General features: G+C 35.4%; 2 protein-coding genes across 2 annotated transcripts in view; one reads left to right on the plus strand and one right to left on the minus strand.

Moving 5' to 3' along the window:
* The window catches only part of LOC107712022 (N-alpha-acetyltransferase 15, NatA auxiliary subunit), a 28,286-nt gene extending 7,681 nt beyond the window's left edge, over positions 1-20,605 (minus strand). The window contains exons 1-5 of the mRNA XM_016517145.1: positions 20,333-20,605; positions 5,733-5,817; positions 4,388-4,492; positions 3,464-3,621; positions 827-961 (exon numbers count right to left, since the gene is read on the minus strand). Coding sequence (XP_016372631.1) covers positions 827-961; positions 3,464-3,621; positions 4,388-4,492; positions 5,733-5,817; positions 20,333-20,386 — 537 coding nt within the window. The 5' untranslated portion in view covers positions 20,387-20,605. The remainder of the gene's footprint in view (positions 1-826; positions 962-3,463; positions 3,622-4,387; positions 4,493-5,732; positions 5,818-20,332) is intronic.
* Positions 20,606-21,883: 1,278 nt separating this feature from the next.
* Positions 21,884-26,017, plus strand: part of LOC107712024 (calnexin-like) — a 10,546-nt gene continuing 6,412 nt past the window's right edge. The window contains exons 1-9 of the mRNA XM_016517147.1: positions 21,884-22,056; positions 22,641-22,814; positions 22,985-23,058; positions 23,399-23,457; positions 23,621-23,762; positions 23,844-23,925; positions 24,116-24,308; positions 25,255-25,444; positions 25,703-25,816. Of these exons, the coding sequence (XP_016372633.1) occupies positions 22,641-22,814; positions 22,985-23,058; positions 23,399-23,457; positions 23,621-23,762; positions 23,844-23,925; positions 24,116-24,308; positions 25,255-25,444; positions 25,703-25,816 (1,028 nt within the window). The 5' untranslated portion in view covers positions 21,884-22,056. The remainder of the gene's footprint in view (positions 22,057-22,640; positions 22,815-22,984; positions 23,059-23,398; positions 23,458-23,620; positions 23,763-23,843; positions 23,926-24,115; positions 24,309-25,254; positions 25,445-25,702; positions 25,817-26,017) is intronic.

The following is a 26,017-nucleotide window of genomic DNA, read 5'->3' on the forward strand; positions in this document are numbered from 1 at the left end:
CTAATAGGGATGTAAAAAGTACAGGTACTTTAATACTAAATTGGATATTTTTACATGCTCTGAGAACAGCGCATGTGGTTCGATACAATGCAGATGTGAGTGTAAAATTCCCCTCCACTTTCCTATCAAATCTCCACTGTCCCATGTAATAAACACAAAACACAATAAGATAAAAGTCTGTCCTTAGTATTAGTCAAACAATATTATGATGAAAAAAATATTGTCTTTTTTTTTTTTTTTACTTGCATGAGTTAAACATTCTTTTACTTGTTAACTAAATTTAAAATTTTAGAACAATTGAAAAAAATCTGATAAAATAAAGTAGAAATAAGGTAAGAAATTTAAATTAGAAATGTTGCCTTGGTTACTAAATGAAATAAATATAAAAGGAAATACTAAATTAAATACTAAAATTACTAAAACAAAAAACTAGACAGAAATATGTAAATACATAAAAATTATTACAATTATTATGTAACAAAAACTAAAAACTACTAAAAATAACAAATGCACATCAAAATAAAACAAATTAAAATGAAAAATGAAAAGAAACATCAAAAATATTATTACAAATTTATAAATGTGTATAAATAATACTTATTCTGACTGGTACAAGCCATTGTTTTAATTTAATTTGTCTAGTCATTTAAAAAAAAAAAATTTTTTTAAATAAGATCTTTCACAACCCATGTAGTGATACTTTTCACTTTCCAAAATTGGGGTTTAAATTGGGGTACTGGCATAAACTACTAACTTTTGGGTATTGTGACAAACCTACAAAATTAAGAACTTGAATCTTGCTGTATCTCGTCATGTCTGCATTTACCTGTTGTGTTTTTCTAAACTCCTCAATGATTTTGGCAGCCATCTCATAGTCCTCTAAGAGGTGATATGCAATGGCGTAGCCAATCCATGACGCTCGCTGCGCTGGCCGCAACTGCAGCAGCTGATACCGGGTCTCCTATAAGAGAGTCAATAAAGTCAGAACGAGGGATTTCTCTGGTGTTAGGTTTTTACAAGGTTCAAGCTTTAAAAAACGTTTAAAGGTTTAAGTTCTTGCTGAATGCAGAGGTGAAATTAGATCCCTTTCAAAAACTACAGAAAACAACAATGGATCCATATTGCACAAAGCCCACATATGAAAGGCTTTCATTTCAGTGGTAAAAGTCGTATCAGAGTAGCCTGAGGGTATGAAACATTAAACACCCACTTTATCATACCGCAGAAGACAAAGAAATAAAGACACAAGAGAGGAGGAGAGAGAAGTAAGCTCAAGAGACAGGAAATGGACATTGCTGAGTCACGGCTGCTGTATTTGACTCAACATACACATGCATCCTAAGTGTTTCACCTCAACATTGTGCAGTAATATGGGGCTATTAATTACATTAATGCAATTAATACTAACTTATTTTAAATAATATATTTTACATATAAAAGAGCATATTAAAGGGCATATTCTACAATAAATGAAATTTACACTATAGTTCAACTGTTTGAGGTCAAAAAATATCTTCTCACCAAGGCTGCATTTATTTGAAAAATACAGTAAAACAGCGAAATATTATTACAAATTAAGATAACGTTTTCTATTTTATTTCTGTAATGGCAAATCTGAATTTTTAGAAGCCATTATTTCAGTTTTCAGTGTCACATGATCCTTCAGAAATCATAATAATATGATTTGGTGCTCAAGAAACATTTTTAGACCCGTTTCCTTACTCAAAGTATTTATGTTGTTAAAAATTCTATAATTACGCGTTGATTCACACGACTCAAGAAATTTTGATTTCAAACTTTGAATTGAATTTGTTCTAACTTAAAAAAAGACAAGTAAACATTCAGTAATAAGATAAGAGCAAATAAATTATGAGAAATGGCACAAATAAATACAGCAGAATAAATATACAAATATAACATTGATTTAAAGGGGTGGTTCATTGCGATTTCACTTTTTTAACGTTAGCGTTCATTGATTTTTCACAAGTTTCAAAATCAATGTTCTAAAGCAGCGGTTCTCAATCCTGTTCCTCACGTCCCCCTGCTCTGCACACACTCTGCATCTCTCTCTTTCTCTCTCTCTCATTCAGCTCACTGTTTCACCTGTTCCAATTATACACTTATTTTCACATAGCTATGAGAAGCGTTATACATGGACGCGCGTGCAGTTGCCGTACTGTATTAAAGCTTTAATCAGGATAAAACCGTATATTAAAAGCTAACATAAGCAGTAGCATTTACAAATAACAGCATATCTAAAAGTATGAGACAACAACAAACAAAAAACATAGGCCTACCATTAAAAGCCGTGTTTGCACAGGTTCTGCACGATCCTCTTCAATAATATCCTCCGCTTCTCAATCGGGCTCAAACTGATAAGCGATATTAAAGAGCCATTGTTTACAATACAACCGGAGCACATGCGCTGAGGTGAGGGGCGGGACGTTTAGACACGCACTAGAGGCGGTTTAGCCAATCACAGCACACTGGGCTAGCTAACTAACCAGATCCCATCGCCTATTTCTGAGGGCGGGACTTCATAAAAACAGGAAAAGACCAGCCCATTTCTCAGAGAAGGAACAGAGCGGTATGGAATAAAGGTAAATTATGGAAAAAGACCAGTGAACCACCCCTTTAAGATTTTCAGCTAGGTCTACAATTAGTATTCAGGTACAGAAATACTACAGAAATTGAATAAATTAATTAAATGTAAAATAACACTGGATAGTCTTCCCTCTATAAATAAATACAGATTTATTCTTACATTTAAAGTTACAAAAGTTATTCAGTCAAGAGAAGTGAGTGATTTTCTCTGTTTTGTTTGATAAACACAGACAACAGCACTGCTGTCACTTTAAGACCGAATGCACGAATCCAATATGTTCGCTTAAGACATAATCGACTGGGTTTATGTGAATACTCACCAAGATGGGCATTTTCACATAATTTTTTGTGTATCTGAACGTTTAACCACAAAAAAAAAAAAAACTCAATCCAGTATTTGTGAGCTGTTGGAGAGGAGGCTCTGTGTGTGCACGTTTTGGGTGTGAGAGCTTAGAAAACAGCATGCAAGTACAAAATTGGCATCTCTTGAAAAAGAAAGACGCGGTAGTGCTGAATCACTCATGCTGTTTGTGAAATTACAGTCTCACAGAAACTTCTGATCATCTGTGGGGATTCATTTACTTATTAAACTTACACGCTTTTGTGGATAAATGTTTGCAGGAATTTCATGCATAATAAATGTGGAACCTGTGGGAATTAGTAAAATTATGCACAATACCCACAAACCCACGCTGAAATTCAAGTCCTGATAAATAATTTAATTAATCCTTGCTGATTAAAAGCATTAATGTCTTTCAAAAAAAATGTATTGAACACAAAAAATAACTATTTTTTTTAATTCTGAACAGTACTGTAATTTAACAAATAAAATGAAACTCATACTCATACACATACTCACCCTGTAACCCTCCAGGTCTCTCATCTGGATCTGCAGGAGAGAGAGATCTCGAAGGATCTGTAAGTTGTCTTTGTCCCATTTCAGTGCGTTTCTGTAGCACTTAATAGCCTCGTCATACTTCTTGTCAGACCTCTGGAGCAAACCATACACGTGCCAGCCTGAAAATGTCACGTTAAGGAGAGCAGGGGAACTTCACAGAGACACTACAGAGCTGATAACAGTACAATACTGTGCCCAGGATAATCACTAAAATTTACAAGGCCGGAGACCATTTTTTTAATAGATGAGTCAAGGACCCCCCAAATATAAAGATCCCCTATGTTATACAGTGGGTACGGAAAGTATTCAGACCCCCTTAAATTTTTGTATACGGTTTTTTTTTCATCAAGGCCATCCACATTAATAAAATAACAAGAAAATATTTAGTATTAAGCTAATTTCAGTCTGTCTTCAGTCTACCCACCCTTTAACACGAAGAGAAACATTTTCAATTAAATTCAAATAAACTTAAGCATTTCAAAAACTGTGGTAAGTGTGTCTTATGAAGAAACAACCAATAAATGAATGAAGTAATTTAGTACATGGTATTTTTCTCTGTGAAACCCGAACCTCTAGGATGTGAAGCATTTGTCTGGCAGCGAGGAAACACTGCACTGTGTGTTTGGCTATCTAAGCAGTTCATGGTGTCACTGCACATCATAGTCAGACACAGGGCAGGAATCTTGGCCAGGGTCCATCACCCCCACCGGCAGCAACAGGCTTCAAATCAAGACAAATACTCAAGTGTTAATTCTGGTGCTGTGAACATGAGGAAATAAACTCATTCCAACTGCTCCAACACAGGGACCATTATCATACTACCGCGCATAAATTTCAAACTGAAAGCTTTCAAACGTGTGTGTCAATCTCTATATCCAAGGATACAGACGTGGCTCTTCAGGTCATTTCGGAGACCTCTGCGGACAAGTTCATAGGCTTCTTCTTTCTTCCCCAGGCAGTTTAGGGTCAGGCCTTTCATCGCCAGCGTCTCTGCAAAGATCATAACTTTTAACTTTTCACTAGGGATGTAACGATTAACCGCGAGCCGGTTCAAAATCGATTTAAATATGTGACGATTCAAATCGGTTGAGATGCTAAACAAATTGCGATTCAATTAGGGGTAGGAGCTTATATGAATGTATGTCTGAGGGGAACTTACTACTTACGTCTTTCGATGGTATTTTTTCTTTTCCTCTTGCCTCTGTATAATGCATATTAAAGTTCATAAGTACAGGCTGTTTACAGCGGAAACCAAGGAAACGCTTTAAGCGCCCCCTGCTGGCAGAGAGTGAATCTGCGTCTCGTTTAGCTCATCTGCTGTTTCGGTTTCATGCAAATATTTTTATGCATAGTTTTACAAAACTGAAGTCAAACCATTCTGTTTTTGCTTCAAATTTCGAAATTATACAATGTAATTTAGATTAAAAACTGCTCATGTTGCATGTATGCAGCATCTTTGTTTGGATCATGATTAAAATGCAGTGGTTGCCTCTAATTTTAAATAGAAAGAGCACAGACAAAGCCTTAGTTTGTTTATATGAAGAGATTTATTTTATTTGTGTTACTTATTTATTTGATTTGGGGCTTGTTTTAAAATTTCAATTTAGTTTTGTTATTTACATTTACAATATATTAAAATGTTGTTATTTAGCAAACGCTTTTATCCAAAGCGACTAACAACCTACTTTTCACCCATTAACCCTTTGTAAACTATCATGTGCTAAGTAATCAAACGCCTGCACATTTCAAACAAGAAAGTTTTATGTTGAAGACAACACAATTCCTAGTTACCTTGATTATATCACTGCAGTCTAAAACTATATGAATATGCATGTCTTCATGTAGTGTTAACATGCCAAACTGATATTTGGCTATTTTTATAACCTAAATTATAACCTGGGCAGAAGTCATTCAGCCCAGTCACTAATTTTCCTAACAGTTGTCAATGGATATGAACATGTTTGAGTTAGTGATCGACCGATATTGATTTTTTTATAACCGATACGATACGTTTATGTGCCCGATAACCAATATGCAGAACCGATATTTATTTACTATCTCTAGTTTGAGTGAATATTGCTTAGAATTGGGGCTGGGCGATATAGCTTAAAATATCAATAGGCCTACTTTGAATATGTTAATTCATTTCGATTTGGGTCCATGTTATTCACATTAAATTGAAATAGGAGTGTAGTTGTATGTCATGAACACTTCCAAGCAGGGTTCTTACCTCCATGTTCAGAGAACTTTGGATTGGAGAGAATCTGTTTGCAGAATTTCAGTCCATTTCTGTACTGCTTGTGTTCATAACATCTCTGAGGACATATGAGAGAAAAAACATTAATAGAAAACAAAATAAACGAACAAAAAAAAGATAGAGGGAGAGAAAAAAGTAATCTCGGCCAGCGTTGTTACTGTTAAAGTGCGCTGTGTAACATGTGGGATGCTGTGTAAAATGTAAAAACAGAATGCAATGATTTGCAAATGTCATAAACCCATATTATATTCACAATACAACATATCAAAAGAAGAAAACATCAAATGATTAAACTGACGAAATGTACAATTTAAAGGAAAAAGTAAGGTAATTTTGAACATGATGGCTGCAACATCAAAAAAGTCTCAAAAAAGTTTGGATAGTTGCAAGCAACCTAAGGCTAGAAAAGTAAGTGCTACTAAAAAGAAACAGCTGATAACACTTTTCTAGGCATATTCAGTTTCACAATTAAATGCCCTGATAAAAATAAAAGCAATGGATGCAATCTTCTACAGAAGAAAATGCAATTTTTATAGTAAATGTATTATTTTAACTTAAGGTTCTCCTAAATAAAACTGCACATGCAGATCCTTGGCAGTACCATCTTTTCTTATGGTTAGTGCTTTCTAAAAACAATCCATGGCAGGCTAACCTTGTGTGAATGTGTGCTGATACACACACGCTCGCTTGTCTCCTGCAAACTCTGTAAATGATGGTCATTTACTCTGAGCAGTTCTATTTGAAGCAGCTTCTGTTTCCTCTTTATTACACAGGCCTCTGCTCAGCCAGCAGGTGGTGAGATCACTAACATCACCTCATTCTGTCAGCAAATCTGAAATCTGCTCTTCCACATTCAGTACAGCACTACTGAATCTACTGAAGCAGATTTTAACAATATGATATTATTTCAGATGCTAACAACTGTGTTAGTGGCTTAGTACAATAGAACAATGAATTCAAAATGTTAATGTACACCACCTACATACTCCAGCTTCCCATGAAACTTCAAACGATCTAGATTAATCATTTTAAGCTTGTCAAATAGATTATTATAAAGACGCAAATTATGATGTTACACGTCAGATATTGAAACAAAATATTCAAATATAAGACAAAGAGGAAATTTCAGAAGCAAAGCATGTTGTTATATTTTGATGAAAGACAAATGTTTTTTTCTTTGAAATAACATGCAAGGATTTATTTTTGCGAAATAAGATCAGGAATATTAAGGAATATTAAGTTATTAAGTAACTTAATTTCATGATGACTTCAATATAAGATTCCTATCAGTGTTATTTTAGTAATAATTAAGTAATATTTAAGCATTTTTTATATTTTGAATTAGCTTTTGTTATATTTTCAGTTCTAATTTTAATTTTAGTTTCAATTGTTTATATATATAATATTATCAGAGATTGGCCGATAATCGGTTTTACTGATATTTCTTCAGATATTTAAGCATTTTTCTTTCATTGTATGTCGGCTCTGTGAACGTACTTACTCTGTGAGTGATTTCGATACTGTTAAAATATAGGCTAAGTCATGTGTAAACGCATACAAATTAAAAGGGCAAAATACACATTATTACACAATAAATGATTTTTCATATTTATCGGGCGACAATAAAAGCACTGTAATCTTGTTGGAAAAAAAATTATATTGTGGATCTCTAATATTTACTACAGTTTCAGTAATGTTTTTTTAAATCTAATGTTTAGCCTATATTTTATTTTAGGTATATTTCAATTAACAATTTTAATTAAACAGTTTTAGTTAAAGGGGTCATATAATGCTACATGCACTTTTACAAGTTGTTTAAACTGAACAAGTAAACAGTCTCTCTGAGAGCGGCTCGGAAGAGAGGGGCGGGTCAGCAGAGCTCATTAACATTTAAAGGAAAATGCTACAAATCTGCATGCTCTGAAAAGAGTTGTTTTTGACAAGGGTAAAAAAAAGGTGTTTTTTACACTATCATTGAGAATTTTTAACCAAACTATGTTACAGACTTTTCATTAAGACCCTAAAGAATCATATCAACTTGTTGAAAATGGGCATCCTATGACCCCTTTAAGAATAAAAAAAAACTGACTCTTATGTGGCTGGCAACATTCAAGATACATTTCATAAAACCAGATACACTAATGGTACAGAACTGAGGGTCAAAATGTATAAATGTAAGAGAACTGAACTCAAAATCTAGTGTGACTGTCCTTTTAATTCTCTGCCATTAAAAAGCAACTCTGTGAATCCACGTTCGGACGATGATCTTAAGTCCCTCAGACAATCATCCTGACCAAGAGGTCAAGGTTTTGTTGGTTAGCATAGCCCTATTAGCGCCTGCCAGTTAATAATGACATGACTACACACTTTAACATCAAAGAGCATTTTTTTTTACATTGCTCATGAATGTAATGAGAGTTAAAGGAGGTCAGTCCTTCAGTTTTACCATCATCAAAAAGTTTTATACACTGTAACCATGGTAACAGAGTTTCTTAGACTCCAAACCAACCATTTACATTTAGATTTACATTTATGCATTTGGCAAACACTTTTATTTTAAGCGACTTCATGCCAATTCATGCTGCACCGACAGATGCAGAAAACAGCAACAGACATGTTCATCAGCTTGCTGCTGGTCAGCGTTTGTTTTTGCAGAACCCGATCGATTAAATCTACGTTTGTCGGGTCTTGGGACATCTGAGAAGTTACACATAGTAAAGGCCCTGATATACTTCAAACGAAGTTCGTTTTCGTTCTTTGTTTGGGGTAAAAAGAAGTTCGAAAAGGCTGAGCGACGGTATACTGTTTCCGAACATTCCAACACCCCCGTGCTGCTGGAGGCGTATGGAGCTTATAATATGACAAAACTAATTGAATTTGTATTGTGTAAATTTGAATTATTGACAAGTGTCATTTAACAAAACTGAATATTATGTGACATTTAACATAGTTCTGAATTAGATTTTTTTTAACTTGAATATTAAACATTTGAAATTTAACTGAATATTTTTATGGCAGAGTTTTATAGACGTATTTTCAAACAGTATTTTTTTTTGTTCTGAAATCTTAGACTGCAAATATCCAGTTTTTAAAAATACATCTTCAAGTTTTCAAGATGAAGAGGAAATTCGGAACATCAAATTCAATATTCTAAAATTGCTGAGAATGCTAACCTAACATATAAGTATATAAACCATAAATGTTTAAGAATCACTTAGGCTACCTCTGGGCGATTCATGATCAGGTAGACCTTAAACCGCACGCTCACGCCAGAAAACTACTAATTGGCCAAAAGGCTTCGTTTGACTTTTCGGAGATCATCTACACTGGAAAAAAAATGAACATAGCACGTCTTTGAAATAACAAAAATGAAACATGTATGTACAACACAATTAATTTATATTTCGTTTGTGAACATTCTTTAATCAAGTAGATTTCAATTGTTCATATTAAGTGTTGCATGTACACATTTCTCTCACATTGATTGAAATTGATTGAATCTAAAACTGAAATCAATCTAATTGAGTTTTGACACAACCGGGGCACTCCGGAGCAGATGGTGGCGGTATTGCATCATTGAGAGGGATGACAAACTGCCGTAAAAGGAGAAATTGAATAGAGCGCCAAAAACTGTGAAAGATTCAGCAGCTGAGCCAGCAGTCGCCTCATCTCAGACGAACAACGATTTACTGAAAAGTTCAGCAAACTGTTTTATATTAGTTTTCAAATAGGCGATATTTCCACTATATAACAGTTTTCGTAGTGTATAACAATTACAACTGTCAATTACCAACACTTTAACACTGCTAGTTTATCATTAAGCGTCAACAACCGGTGGCCAACAGTTAGTAGGCCTTTTTAAAAGGAGGTATTTTTCATAAAAGTAAATGTTGACAATATAGTCTTTCTGTTAGCGGCAGTCGCATCGGTTTCAACTTGTTATTGAACCGATTATTAACAACCAGTCAGACTCGACTACACAAAACGCTTCTGCTACGAGAGAAAGCTGCAGCCGTGAGCAGTTTCCACCGTAACTCCCCAACCGAACCTTTTTGGATGCACCCAGCGAAAAAGCCCTGTTATCATGTTAGTTGGCTAATTTGGCTTATTCGCCATCTCTAATAACAAAAAATGTTCTGAACATTAGATTTAGTCTGTTTTCGTTTTCATTGCCCTATGACAAAACATTAAAACAAGTCTGTTCATCTTTACTTTGTGAATTTGTATGTTGTCTTTCAATTATTGACTGATTATAAAAAAATTATTTTATAGGTCCATCTTTGCGCACACACTCAAGCTTTATATGGGTACGTATTTGAATTTACTTTTGTATTGCTGGTAAAGCCCTAAATCTTTATTTTTGTGACTAAGTTATACATAATTCAAAATATACAGTTGCATTATAAATTTGGTCATTCCAAATAAATCTTCAACATCAGAAATAATTAAAAACCTTTGTTAATAGGACTTATTTCCATACATTTACCTACATTTGTTTGTTTTGTGCAGGGCATAAATGAAGCCTACATCAATGAGGCCATTGAAGACAGCAATGTTGGGATTTACATTCTCAAACAACATGCTTCTGATGAACCAGAGGATTTTGGTGTTGTCCTTGAAGGCATTAAAGGGATAGTTCACCCAAAAATGAAAATTCTGTCATTAATTACTCACCCCCATGTCATTCCAAACCTGTAAGACTTTCGTTCATCTTCACAAAACAAATTAAGATATTTTTGATTTCCTCCATTATGGAGAGTACCAAGACGCATACGCGTGCTTTCCTCTGCTCGTAAACAAGGTGCAGCTTATGCATGTTTTACGTCACCAGCATCACGCGCATGCGTTGTGGTACTCTCCATAATGGAGGCAGAAGGTGACTCGCAGGAGAAGAATTGTTGAATAAAGTCGTTATTTTTGTTTTTGCACACAAAAAGTATTCTCGTAGCTTTATAAAATTACGGTTGAACCACTGATGTCATATGGATTATTTTATCGGAGTCCTTACTACGTTTCTGGGTCTGGGAACATTTCAGTTGCATTGCTGTCTATGGAGGGTCAGAAAGCTCTCGGATTTCATCAAAAACACCTTAATTTGTGTTCCGAAGATGAACAAAGGTCTTACATGTTTGGAACAACATGAAGGGTGAGTAATTAATGACAGAATTTTCATTTCTGGGTGAACTATCCCTTTAAGATGCATGGCTAACCTTGGCAGTGAACTGTAACAAGCTCTTGCTCTATTTTAACTTATTCACTTTGTGCCGTGTTTGGATTACTTCAATAAAAGTGTTTTGTTTTTTTCTTCAGAATGCACTTTGTTCGTTCTAATAGTTTACTATTTTGTATATGCACTTTTAAGTCTACTGTGAAAGTTAATATTTTTTTTACAAATGTCTTTGCTGTTCTTAATCGACACTGACAACAGTTGATAGTAGGTTTATAAATGTCTTGTTGTTCTTAATCCAATTTGACAATACATTATGTATTTGTGTTTGAATATGCTGCTGATGCAGCATTTAAAGTGTTTTTTCTTTATTCTTCTGTGTAATCAATTAATGGCAACTGTGCTCAGTCCTCCATTTGTAAATTTGTAAAGTTTGACAACTCAATACAATAAAATTGAAGTACCAACTCTTGCTTTTTGCCTTTGTCAATGCCCGCATGCATTTTTAGAATTTTTATTTTGTATTCACACATTTGAACATGTCTACAGTACATGTAGAATTTAATAAAGCAAGTTAGGTTTACACAACTCTGGTACCAGAGACATAATGAAATTGCTTTAGAGTTGCATAATACCTTTGATTAATATTAGCATTAAGAAATCAAGTTGGTACCCTTGACACAATTAAATCACTTTAACAGCACACAATGCATTTGTGTAATGACAATCAGTAATGACAAATAACGTCTTGAATCAACATGATTATTTTTAGTCTAACGTGAATGAAATATTTTGGTTTGGCAAGCAATAAGTCATTGAGAAAAAGAGGACAATTATGTCAGTTGAACACATTCTGATCATGTGGGACCGATGTACACATTAAAATTAAGTAAATTCAAAGTACTTTTTTTCAGTGTATCTACTCTTCCCTGTGGATTACCTCTGACCTACTTTCTCTACGATCTGAATTTCTGCATATTGAATTTTAGAATATTGACTTTGATGTTCCGAATTTCCTCTTCATCTTGAAAACTGGAAGCTGCATTTTTAAAAACTGGATATTTGCAGTCTAAGATTTCAGAACAAAAAATTTGCTGTTTGAAAATACATGTCTATAAAAATATTCAGTTGTGTTAAATTTCAAATGTTTAATATTGAAGTAAAAAAAAAAATCAAATTCAGAACTATGTTAAATGCAGGGCTCTACGCTTACTTTTCTTTTTAGGAGCGCTTGTGCTCCTAATTTAACAAATTTAGGAGCACGGTCAAAAATTTAGGAGCACCTTCTAATCAGTAATTAAAAATTCTGATTAAAAATGATCCTTCCCATTACGAGGTGATATTTGACTCAAAGTTATTTATAGGGAATTTTGTTTTTACCTTTGTAATGGCATTTTTCTAACTTTATTAAAAGTATGTCATCTTTTATGTCAAATTCAAAAAAATATATTTATAAGCTTTTTAACATTTACAAAACGCTTCTGCTACGAGAGAGAGCTGTAGCCGCGAGCCGATTACATCATCTGTAACTCCAACTAGACCAGCATGAAGGGTGAGTAATTAATGACAGAATTTTAATTTCTGGGTGAACTATCCCTTTAAGATGCATGGTTAACCTTGGCAGTGAACTGTAACAAGCTCTTGCTCTATTTTAACTTATTCACTTTGTGCCGTGTTTGGATTACTTCAATAAAAGTGTTTTGTTTTTTTCTTCAGAATGCACTTTGTTCTAATAGTTTACTATTTTGTATATGCACTTTTAAGTCTACTGTGAAAGTTAATATTTTTTTTACAAATGTCTTTGCTGTTCTTAATCGACACTGACAACAGTTGATAGTAGGTTTATAAATGTCTTGTTGTTCTTAATCCAATTTGACAATACATGTATTTGTGTTTGAATATGCTGCTGATGCAGCATTTAAAGTGTTTTTTCTTTATTCTTCTGTGTAATCAATTAATGGCAACTGTGCTCAGTCCTCCATTTGTAAATTTGTAAAGTTTGACAACTCAATACAATAAAATTGAAGTACCAACTCTTGCTTTTTGCCTTTGTCAATGCCCGCATGCATTTTTAGAATTTTTATTTTGTATTCACACATTTGAACATGTCTACAGTACATGTAGAATTTAATAAAGCAAGTTAGGTTTACACAACTCTGGTACCAGAGACATAATGAAATTGCTTTAGAGTTGCATAATACCTTTGATTAATATTAGCATTAAGAAATCAAGTTGGTACCCTTGACACAATTAAATCACTTTAACAGCACACAATGCATTTGTGTAATGACAATCAGTAATGACAAATAACGTCTTGAATCAACATGATTATTTTTAGTCTAACGTGAATGAAATATTTTGGTTTGGCAAGCAATAAGTCATTGAGAAAAAGAGGACAATTATGTCAGTTGAACACATTCTGATCATGTGGGACCGATGTACACATTAAAATTAAGTAAATTCAAAGTACTTTTTTTCAGTGTATCTACTCTTCCCTGTGGATTACCTCTGACCTACTTTCTCTACGATCTGAATTTCTGCATATTGAATTTTAGAATATTGACTTTGATGTTCCGAATTTCCTCTTCATCTTGAAAACTGGAAGCTGCATTTTTAAAAACTGGATATTTGCAGTCTAAGATTTCAGAACAAAAAATTTGCTGTTTGAAAATACATGTCTATAAAAATATTCAGTTGTGTTAAATTTCAAATGTTTAATATTGAAGTAAAAAAAAAAATCAAATTCAGAACTATGTTAAATGCAGGGCTCTACGCTTACTTTTCTTTTTAGGAGCGCTTGTGCTCCTAATTTAACAAATTTAGGAGCACGGTCAAAAATTTAGGAGCACCTTCTAATCAGTAATTAAAAATTCTGATTAAAAATGATCCTTCCCATTACGATGTGATATTTGACTCAAAGTTATTTATAGGGAATTTTGTTTTTACCTTTGTAATGGCATTTTTCTAACTTTATTAAAAGTATGTATGTGGCTCACATGTGAGGCTGTAGTGTGAATGCATCCCAGCCCGGGGTTGTCACATGTGGTTGCCGCAAGCCCGTCGGCCTCTCTTTCGTCGAATCCGCCGGCCGCACCGTTCTCAAGCCCACCGGCCTCCGCTCACTCAAGGCCGCCGTGTGTGACGCTGTGTTTCGTTGTGAAAGCGAAACTACTTTGTTTGGCCTTCTAAAAGAGGACACGACTAGAAATCAGTGGTTAAGTTGTATTTACAACACTGTTCCAGAACAGTTCAACCCAAATATTCAGATGTGTGCAGCACATTTTATGGAGGACTGTTTCCTGATCCTTGTAGAGTAGACTACAATGACGGCTGTTCTGACACACAGACTGTAAGTACGTTTTTTATAGGGATGGCTCGATACTACTTTTTCAGAACCGATACCGATCCGATACCAAACATTCTGAGTATCTGCCGATACCGATATCGATCCGATACCAGCACAGTTTTTTTAAATGAGTGTAGAATTTCTATACCTCAATGTGTAGGTCGATCATCACTCTTTTCTATGTTACAGGAACATTTAATCATCTTGGAGAGAGTTTCATCGTCTTGATTGTCATAACCGAACGTGACACACAGTTTGAATGCTGAATGGAGGATGACAGACAGCCGCTGCGAAGAGAAGAGTTTACATCAACTTGACTTAAATATTCATCTGTACCTCACATTAAACTATGGAAAAGCTTCAGAACACTTGAAATATAGTGCACGAAAACTTTATGGTGCTTTATAATGTTTTTGTGGCTTTCGTGGGGCTTAATAATAACACAATAGTATACGCACTATATCGGATTTGGATCGGTCTCGTCTGACTGATACCCCGATCCAGCAGAAAATGCCAGTATGGGAGCGATACCGATACTGAATATCGGATCGGCGCACCCCTAGTTTTTTATATATAAAGAATTTGCCACTGACGATTCAAACGCGAGTTTTGAGCAGTGTAAAGTAGCGCTTGTTGTTTGTCATTTCTCCGATCACAAATGCAGACATGGTTTTATGTTTACGCGGCGCGATGCAACGCGTAAAAAGACAGTATAAGTCATTATAATCCGTAATTATGTCCCCACTGGATGCAACAAATGCCTCGTTTATAATGGGTTTTAATGTTTTTGTCTCGTCGCTCCAGCCGGACAGGGCATCACAGTATGGTAAGGGTCACACGCACACGTCCGTCACACGCTTGAGGTACGTATTCGGCCAATCACAACGCATATGTGTTGACTGTGAAACACAGCAGACTTTAATTATATGCATTTATGGTGTATATTTACTGTATATTTACATATTTACTGTAAAACATGCACTGTCACTTTAGTTCAGCGTGTGCAGCAAACTCGGTGTGGAATCAATCGCTGCACTGCTGTAGACTGCTAATGTGCAGTGTGAATGCTTTAAAATCCATTAAAGGGGTCCTATTATGCTTTTTCACTTTCTGAATTTTAGTCAGTGTAGTGTGTATTAGGGCTGTGCGATATTGAAGAAAAATGCGATATTCGATATTCGATATGCGATACGATAATGCTTAAACTGCCACATGCTCAGATGAAACAATTTTACTCAGCTGTTGCTAAGTCAGTAGGGCTGTCAAAAAAAATTTCAAATTTCGAATATTCTTCGAATTAAAATAAAAATCCACATTCGAATGCAAAAACGTTGCATTCGAATTTTAGGTGTGCGTTAAGGAGGCAACCTTACCAGTGGCACACGAGATGCGATGACGATGTAAGTGTCATTGCATTTTAATGTTTTTGTTAACCTATCCAGTTGAAGCCACTAGATGCGGCGCTGCTGCGTTGTTCATTAAAAATATAGCGTTTTATATCCTTTTATATTCGCTATAAAATGGGTAGGTTAAGGTTTGGGGGTAGGTTAAGGGGTCTAAAAATCTAAATTGCGTATTAATAAAATTATAAAAATGCATATTCGCTGTAAAATGGGTAGGTTTAAGTATGGAGGTAAGTTAAGGGGTCTAAAAATCTAAATCGCTTATTGATAACATTATAAAAATGCATTGATACGAATATCTTAATGATATAAAAGATACGTAAATATTTGTACGTTTTTTAGCTAAAAATACGTAGCGATTTGTACATTTTAAACGTTGAAATACGTCTAAATTGTACGTTTTAGCATTAATAAAAACGTACAAAAGTGTACGTTTTGTGCTTGTAAATGTTACGTATTAATACCTACGTATAAACATGAGACCAGGCTGAAATAGTAAATGCAGTTATTTTTAAGCGGTTGTTGACATCCTATCTAAAACGTGATTTAGCCAAAAAAACAACAACAATAACGTTACCACTCTAATATGTCTTGCAATATCCGTGCGTGCAAAGGTTCTGCACGATCCTCTTGTTCAATATTCTCTGGGTCTGAATCCGGCTCAAATTGATAGGGCAATATTGACGCCATCCTTAACTTTACCGGAGCAGACGGAACTTGCTGCTTTGGCAAGGGGCAGGGCAGTACTGAAACATTGTAATAATGTAAATTATGTAAAAAATAATGTGTTTTTTCGAACCACCAAGCATGAGAGCATGTTCTAGTACACCCCCAAAACAAATTCAAGACATTGTAAAAGAGCATAATAGGACCCCTTTAACATGAGCGAGGTAAAAATACGCACCGCACAGGCCTACGCACTGCGAACGGAGTATGTGTGAACCTGCCGTTATGTGTGTGCGCTGCGAGTGTGCATGAACGCACAGTCTCCAGGAGAGCGCGTGAGCGCTGAATGGTTAAACACTGGCAAGAATTAAAAAGAAATGCAATTTATAAAGTTTAGTGACAACACTGCCCTCCATTGAGCAAGTGCCAATTCCTGTGTCAACTGTGCTGCATGCAGCTCACTTATAGACAGACGTGATGCGTGGTGATTTGAAGCCATTTGCGCATTTTGAGAGAAAGAGAGCACGCGCGGTGATTCACTCGCGCTGTTTGTGAAATTGTCTTACAGAAAGTTTTCAAATTAGTTTAGAAGTTATTTAATGAAGAAATATGAATTGCACCTCACCTTCAGCATTATAATTATTTAATCCGCGCCGGACAGAGACTGAGACAGTGCCACTGCATGTCGTGCCAAATCTCTCACAGCAGGCGCATCATCAGCTTTAGATCGGTTTAAGAGATTTTTAAAAACCACCGATCAAACATCCCAAAGCGATTATCGGCTGATAGTGATCAGTAGCGGATCAATCGGAGCACCCCTAGTGGGCAAACGCATAAAGCGCAGCATAATTTGAAATCACCAGTTTAAAGTTTGTCGAACACGTGTCCGTGTCAAGCTGAACTCTCCTCCTGTCCGCATTCCATTCGCACGGACCGACCGTCACACAGAGAACACACGATCATGCAGGATACACATGCACACTTCACAAGATCTCACAAGTGGATCCGACTAAGTTTGCAAAGTTTGTGAAGTTAAACGTTCATTAGACATTCAAAAGCCCTATTCGGACGGAACTAGTTTTCTAAACTACGTTTGAGTTTCGATTCTTATCACCTGACGTCTGCGATTGTCATGTCCCAATTCGGACAGGACTAACATCTCCGTGTTTATTATAGAGGTGGGAGGGTCTGTTTTGTACATCTGGGCGTCACAGAGATCACGCGCTCTGTATGCGTCCATTGCGAATAGTCATTCGGATTGATTACCATTAGTATAATCTAGGCATGAGCCGGTATGAGATTTTGACGGTATGATAACCTTAAGCAAAAATATCATGGTTTCACAGTATCACGGTATTGTCGTTACAGCTCTAAAATGTGTTATTTTTAAATAACTGGGTAAAAAAAAAATTGTTTTTCCGCTGAACACAATATTTTGTTTTTGAGCAACATACAGAATATTAGGAACAGTAGAATTTGTTTATTTTTTTCTTTGATTTAAAAATATTGAAATTTTCATTTCATTTCATTTTTAAATTTTCAAATCGCGGTATACCTTGAAACAGGTAATTGGCCCATGCCTAGTCCTCACTCTGCGATTGTCATGTCCCAATTCGGACAGGACTAACATCTCCGTGTTTATTATAGAGGTGGGAGGGTCTGTTTTGTACATCTGGGCGTCACAGAGATCACGCGCTCTGTATGCGTCCATTGCGAATAGTCATTCGGATTGATTACCATTAGTATAATCTAGGCATGAGCCGGTATGAGATTTTGACGGTATGATAACCTTAAGCAAAAATATCGGGATCTGGCTCTTGATTTTATTATTGTTATTTTTTTATTTCTTTGCTGGGAGGCAAATCAAACATGCACACGGTAAGCATGCACATTCACTTTGGCCAAAACACACAAGGAAACGTTGTGAAAAAAAATATCGCCAGCAATCACAGACGGAAGGGATTAGTTTTCTCTGAGGCTCACCGAGTTTGCTGAAAAACAGTAGGCAATTTGCTCTGGAATTATTACAGAGGTTGTGTGAGAAAAACACAGACGTGGCAGATTCGGACGGGATTAAAATCACCAAGTACATTGGTGAAACACAAATTTCTCTAACGACCCCCTGTAAAACTAGTCCCGTCCAAATAGGGCTTAGTAAAATTTGTCAGCACAGCAGATGAAGGTGACATATCATTAGCTCTACAAAACTCCCCCAAGCGATCCTATCTCATTGAGCCTCATATCCATTCTCTTTAAAGTTCTCAATACTTTTTTGTATACATTTTAATTCCTTTGTTTAACAGTTCTATCCGATTATTAGACAGACTTCTATCTGTATCAGACAGAACTGTTAACGATGACAGCGAACAAGAGGGAGAATGTGAGCACTGTGTGCTCAGGCGCTGCCATTCTCAGTGCCGTCGAAATAAAAGTTGAAAGTTGAACACATTGGCCAAACAGAAAAACTTATCGGCCGATACCAATATTTGAAAAATGCCAAATATCGGCTTTGGCGATATATCGGTCGACCACTATTGACCACAACTTTAAAGTTCAGCTAAATCATTAAGTGGATTCATGATGACATTGTGATCGATCATATACAGATCAGATGTACTAAATAAGCATAAACGCTCATATATAGTATAAATTTTACATGATAAAAAATTACTACTTGTGTGTGAAAATTCTGAAGTTTTGTATTTTGCATTTTAGACAAATGAACTAAGAATGATAATGAATAAAATGCTCTTTAAAACATTTGTGCATCATATCAACAGACAGTTATCAAGGTTTTTGTAGACTTGCCTTGTTATAAGTGCAGTTCAACATTGCATATGCATGGACACAACACAAACACTACAATCTTTACTAATGCATGACAAACCCTAAACCGCTTGATAGGATTTTATCAGCTAAAAAAATACATATCAGTTCCACCAATTTAGCAATTGAAAGTCACTGGTTTTGGCTACAACCAAATAGCCAAAAACAAAACAAAAAACACTCAGCTATATGCATCATTGTGCAAAAAACAGTAATGCTTTTTTTTCTTCTTTTTTGCTTATAAAACATACAGTATGCAAGCGCTGAAAGTTTTGGCTGAGTTTGTGGTTTGAAAGCCCATTATGCTGTCAGTGTCAACTCTCATACAGTCTAGCAACTTATGCCCATCTCAAATTAGTGCCCACATCCAAATCGAATATATTTAAAGGTCTGCAATCAGAAAAGCCATGCAAAGCAGTTCAAACTAGTCCTATGAAACATGGACAAAGTAAGAAAATGCAGCTAACACAATTGCAGTCATTTGTTTTAAGAGCACTAGCTGTCAAAATCCTTTATCAAGTCAGCAGTTTAAATGACTACATACAGTGAAAAGAACGCACGACTTGACAGGGAATTAGCTGTGAATAAACTCGTCGAGTGTTTGCAGTTTTTAAGTTGAGCATCACTAAACTTCCAGGGTTTCCTTCGGCAGGAACATTGTAGAAACACATGCTCATCTCTTCCTCTCTTCTCAAACAACTCCGGAAAGCTCACTAAATCAAAACTCGACTAAATCCCTAATTTTTACAGAAATATTCAGAGGATCTTTAAAAGTGATTTGCTGCATGAACAGGCCAGAGACTGCTTTCAGCTACTGACATGCAACATTCAGCCTCAAAATAGAGCAGCTTGACCATATAAACGTAACTGTTAGTGCTAATGCCTTATAAAAACCAAATACACAAAGACTACAAGTCTCGCATGCTTTTATCCAACCACTGACAGTCTCTTTCCAACAGCTTTTTATCTGTATGTAAGCTACATCAACACACTGACAGCTAGCAGCTAAAAGCTAACCTCCATTTGACAGAAAGTGACTCTTGATCGTTCAGTTTTGCACGCGCTAAAAAGAGCTGCATTAACAGCTCTCAATCACACTCATGACGGTAGCCCGCAGGCTTTATTTGGTAGATGGATGTTGTTGCACTGAATTATTAGCACTCACCAGGATCCTCTTGAACAGAGCGTTTTCCTTGGGAGGCAGAGTGACTGTCGGCATCCTTTACTCTCTCTCTCTATATCAGCACATGTGAAATGAGTGCGGCTGTGTGAGGCAGCGTCTTCCCCGGTTTTTACCCCCTTGTTCTCTGAGTCCTCGCTCGGCTCGATTTAGTGCCCGTGTCAGACTAACTAACCCAGCCCTCACGTGGTGACAGAAAAGCCCCCTTTGAGCCCAAAATGGCCGATGCGGCGCTTCTCCTCCGGGTCAAGCTGCTCTGCTCTGCTGCTCGTCACTGACAGCAGGGGGCGCACCATTTATAGGTCAAACAGTTTACCATGAATACATGAACGCTAATAATATAAACATCAACAATAGAAAAATACATACATTATATAATGAAAAAAATTGTTTAAATTGTATGTAATCAATAATTAGAAAAAAATAACAAAGGTGCTAGATTATAATAAAATAAAACAAACGTGTCCTTCGCTGTTTTATAATATAATAATATATATTTTTAAATATATTTTAAAAACAGTGCTGTTTTGTATAAAATCATTCCTAAAATAAAAATCTTCATGTTATGTATATGGAAATTCCCCAATAATATTAATAGGCTAATTGCAGAACAATGTAATATATACAGCCTTATTTCCATATATTATATGAAATTTTATTTGAATCCAATATCGTTTCCTTGCCTACTAACGTTACAGAAATCGCGGAAATAGTCTACATTCACGCCTAATACATGTATCAAAGGATACATCATATGCATTTTCCCCCACAATTTTTTATTTTAATGTTGATCAATTTAAATAATAGACTTTTCTGGTGTTAGTTATTTAAATAAAATAACCTCTCTGCTGTTTTTATGTTTAACATTCATTGGTCAGGTGCGGTATTTATGGTAGGCTGTACGTCTAGGAATATCACTCAGACACTTCAAATTGGAAATACTTCAAATGCATATTGATATATATATTTTTAAAATATATCATTACTGATGCATGTATATAAATGTCTTTAACATATTAATTAAAAGCAGTATGCTGAATGCAGTGCTTATAAAAATGGGTGTAAAAAAGACGAAACTTTTTAAACAAGAGATGCATAAGCGGATTTTATTTTGTGAAAACATACAGAAAAAACATTCAGAATAATAACACTGTTTTTAATTACAGTAGTCAGAGGATCAAGTGTCAGTGTGTAAAAGGTATATGAAAACAAAAGGTTGTATAAATTAATGGGACCTTTATTTTGATAGGTGATGCGGAAGTGGATTTTATCATAGAGGAGCAGTTGACAGCATCTATAAAAATTGTTGGATTTGGAACACCGTACTAGCATACTAATCTTACTTTTTCTCAAATAGATAAAGCAGTAGTATGCGGTTCCGAATTCAGCAAATGACTAGATAAATGAATGAATTAGACTTTTATTTTGGCGTGAGATGTAAAAGTGGATTTGGTTTTATCATACAGTGCAGTCGCAAATAAATATTTGTGTAAATAAACGGGACTTTTATTTTGACAGGTGTCGCGGAAGTGGTTTTTATTGCAGAGGGGCGGTTGTCAGTAGCATCCTGCGCTTCTGATAACACTGGCTATCGCTCATTAGCTCTCTCATTCATAGCGGACTCTTCGCGCCGAAACACTGGATGACAAACCCATCCGCTTAAGCTACAGTTAACCGAAATATTGCCAATATTCATTCAGCTGGAGGAGGTGAGTGAACAAATAATTTTTTTTTGCTAAACACTATAAACGTTGAACATGCAGACAGCCACCATCATCATCTTCATCATCGTCATCGCCCAGCTAACGGTACCGCAGCTAGCCAGAGGGCGTTATAATAATGTAATATATTGGTATAAATATTGTAAATAATAACGTTACTATTTAAAAAGTAAAATGTATGACTATTTTAAGAAACCCCAAACACCGAAGAGCTGGAAGTAATTGTGATTAAATGTGAAATATGGAATTTATTGTAAATATTTTTGAAGATTAACGTTAACGTTACCTGTTACTCGCTTTTTTTCTGCTGGCATAACGTCTGCTATTTGCTGTTCTGTTTAACTGTCAATATTTAATAAAGCATTAAGTTTTGCGGTAAAATATAGAAATAGTAAACAATAAGCTCCTCTTCTGATGGCAGATGTGTCGATCGATATCGGGGTCAGCGTGTCATAAAATAAGACGTTCCGCCCCAAAGAAGAATATAAAATGAAAAAATATAGCTTTTTTTAAAGGCTACATGTTTTTAACGAGGTGTTTTCTGTTGGTCATGCTCTTTTTTGTGTGTGTAGATGAAGTTGCGGTGGGGCTGGACGTGTCTCTTGTTGCTCTCCATCTCCATGGTAACATGGGCCCAGAAAGAAGAGCTGGATGATGAAGAGGAGGCTCAAGTGGAAGATGGAGATGTGGACATGGAGACAGACAGTGGAGAAAGCACTGAAGCAGACGCCAATGTGTCTTTTGAGGTAAGTCTCCACTCATTCCAAATATTAAATATTTGTTGTAATGCACATTGCTCACCAAAAAAGCAAAATATGTATCAGTAGAGTTATCCATGATCAGTGTTCAAACTAAATAGCTTGGGTTATGAGCTATTTCATGTCGTTTATAAATATGCATTATTTGACATGCATAGGTAACATACAAGACCCCAGTTCCAACAGGAGAAGTGTACTTCACTGCGACATTTGATGATGAGCCTTTGAACAGGTTTGTGAATCTTATCAGATTTTCATTGGCTTGTAATCCATTCATGTTTGCTTTGAGATCACCTTTATTTAACTGTACTTCTAAATGTTGACAACAGTTACATTTAGCAGATGTACACATTTTAAAAAATACAGCTTTTCTGCAGGTACACTGACCAAAAATATTGTTAGTTGATTATATACTGAATATTGATAGCACTCCACAGATTGTTGTCCAATCAGTGATGATTTAATGATCACAATACGTATTTTGAATATATATTCTATTCACACTGCATGGTTTCTTCTTACTTATTGCTTAATTATTTGTTAGCTTTTACATATTTTATTATTTTCTGCAGTTGGCAGGTGTCTAAAACAATGAAAGAGGATGCTGATGAAGATATTGCAAAATACGACGGTTAGTTTTCCAGCATGATTTTTGAGTGTTGCTTTATGATTGCCCGATTTTAAATAATACTGAAAATATATTTTATCATTAACCCCTCTTCTAAAAACTGTTATCCTTTAAAGAACAAAAAAAAAATCAAAAACATGTTTCTATATGTTTTTCATGCCTGTAGGTAAATGGGAGGTTGAGCCCCTGAAGGAAAACAAGGTGCCTGGTGATTTGGGCTTGGTTCTGAAATCTCGTGCTAAGCACCATGCCATCGCTGCTCTGCTCAACAAACCCTTCGTATTTAAGGACAAGCCCCTTATTGTCCAGTGAGTGGGCTTCTTAGATGTCATTTCTGTGATATTTGAAAAATACAGCTTGTGCATTCTAACAAAAACTAATCTATGCAGGTATGAGGTCAACTTTCAAAACGGAATTGACTGTGGTGGCGCTTACATCAAGCTGTTGTCAGACTCGGAAGATTTAGACCTGGTATCTTCATTGACTGCTTTATATGATCAGTACAAGTTTGTAAAAACGTAACATAAAATACAAAGTAAACAGATTTTATAGAAATTGAAAAATACTGGATTTGAACAGCAATATGATAAAAAATTGCTATTGTAAGGGAAATAAGTGATATTGCATATTTTAGAGGTGATGTGTGTCTTTTGACTCACAGGAGCAGTTTCATGACCGGACACCATACACCATCATGTTTGGGCCGGACAAATGCGGAGAGGACTACAAACTGCACTTCATCTTCAGACATAAAAACCCTCTTAATGGAGATGTGGAAGAAAAACATGCCAAACGACCAGACGTTGATCTGAAGAAGATCTACACCGATAAAAAGACTCACCTCTATACACTTGGTGTGTACACTTACTTGTATTACTATTAGGGATGTTCATTAGGGATGGTTATTTTTCCTAACCGACAACCGACGCTCGTTAACCGATGGTTAACCGTTAACCGACAAGATTATTTTAAATTAGAACTGAATTAAATTAGAAAGGATAAGTGTCTGTGACCTGTTAAAAATACTAAAATGTGTTTCCCGTGGATTAATTTTACATGCGCAAAAAGCAGCAAACAACAGAACATGAGGATTCGGAACGCGAGTGAAGTACATAATAAATAATAATTTGCCATTTAAATACATCGCATTTGATTTTGTGTGGAATGAAAGACACAAAATTCAGTTTTGTTTTAACCTAAATTAATTCGTTTTGGCTTGTCGTTTATATTGCTATAGCTTCTTATATTTTAAATTCTTTAATTCTTTTCTAAATACTGTTAATTGAAAGATTGACACAAATTTGTTGTGGAGTGAGGGGAACTAACACTAGCTATGTTTACAGTGTTTATTATAATGTTTGTAAACATTTTGTGTTGGCATTAGCCTAGGTCTATTTCTGAATGAAATAATAAAATGCGACTTAGAAAGAATACACGACTTGTTTTGACTTGAGCAAACCGTTTTAAATATTTTGATAAATTTACTTTAAATTCGGTTAAACTGTTAAAATGAACATCCCTAATTACTATAATTGAAAGCATGTGGAAACGCATTACATTAAAGTTATTATTACTGTTATTATATAGATATAATAAATGTTATAACAGATAATCAAATTAATCAATTGTAAAAATCTAAAAATTGTTTCACCAACCATATTACATAAGAAATGAGACATTATTGTAAAGCCATTTTTTTGTTTAACAAAGCAATCTTGCCTGCATACGATAATTGTTTTATTAAATTATTCAATGGTAAATTATTAAATAAATATTTGTACTCTCTGCTCCTTTTCTCAGTTTTAAATCCAGACAATAGCTATGAGATGTTTCTAGATCAGTCCAGTGTTAGCAGGGGAAGTCTGTTGACCGATGTCGTTCCGCCTGTGAACCCTCCAAAAGAGACTGACGATCCCAAAGACTCCAAGCCAGAGGACTGGGATGAGAGAGCCAAAATCCCTGACCCAGAAGCAGTCAAACCTGAAGACTGGTGAGATATATGAATAAGTCCAAATGCAAAGAATGCATGTGGCAAACTTTTTATTTGTGTTTACTTGCCAAAGTTACTTGCATAAAACAGTATTTTGTTGTAACTATTACCTTCACGGTTATGTATTTAATTTCATAGTCATAGTGACAGACATGGTATTCATACGAGTAGGGAACCATGTGAATTTATGAAGTCATATTATCCTTAAAAAATAGCAGCAGTGCTATGTCAAGACCCATTTTTTCTTTATCTATCTAGGGATGAGGATGCCCCAGCTAAGGTGCCTGATCCTGATGCAGTGAAGCCTGATGGTTGGTTGGATGATGAGCCAGAGTTTGTGTCTGACCCCACTGCAGAAAAGCCTGATGACTGGTGAGAAATAAAGTCTTTCTTTTAATCCAGAGGCTTGTGGCAGTGCACAACAAAGAGCTTCTAATGAGAACCAATTTATTTGCCACTTTAAATATTCATAAGAATATAATTTCAGTACAGAAGTACCCTAAAATAATAATCTATGCATCTATCTATCAATAATCTATATATATATATATATATATATATATGAGTGTTTCC

Source organism: Sinocyclocheilus rhinocerous, unplaced genomic scaffold (genome assembly GCF_001515625.1).
Source record: "Sinocyclocheilus rhinocerous isolate Xijiao unplaced genomic scaffold, SAMN03320098_v1.1 scaffold658, whole genome shotgun sequence".
Lineage (NCBI taxonomy): Eukaryota > Metazoa > Chordata > Actinopteri > Cypriniformes > Cyprinidae > Sinocyclocheilus > Sinocyclocheilus rhinocerous.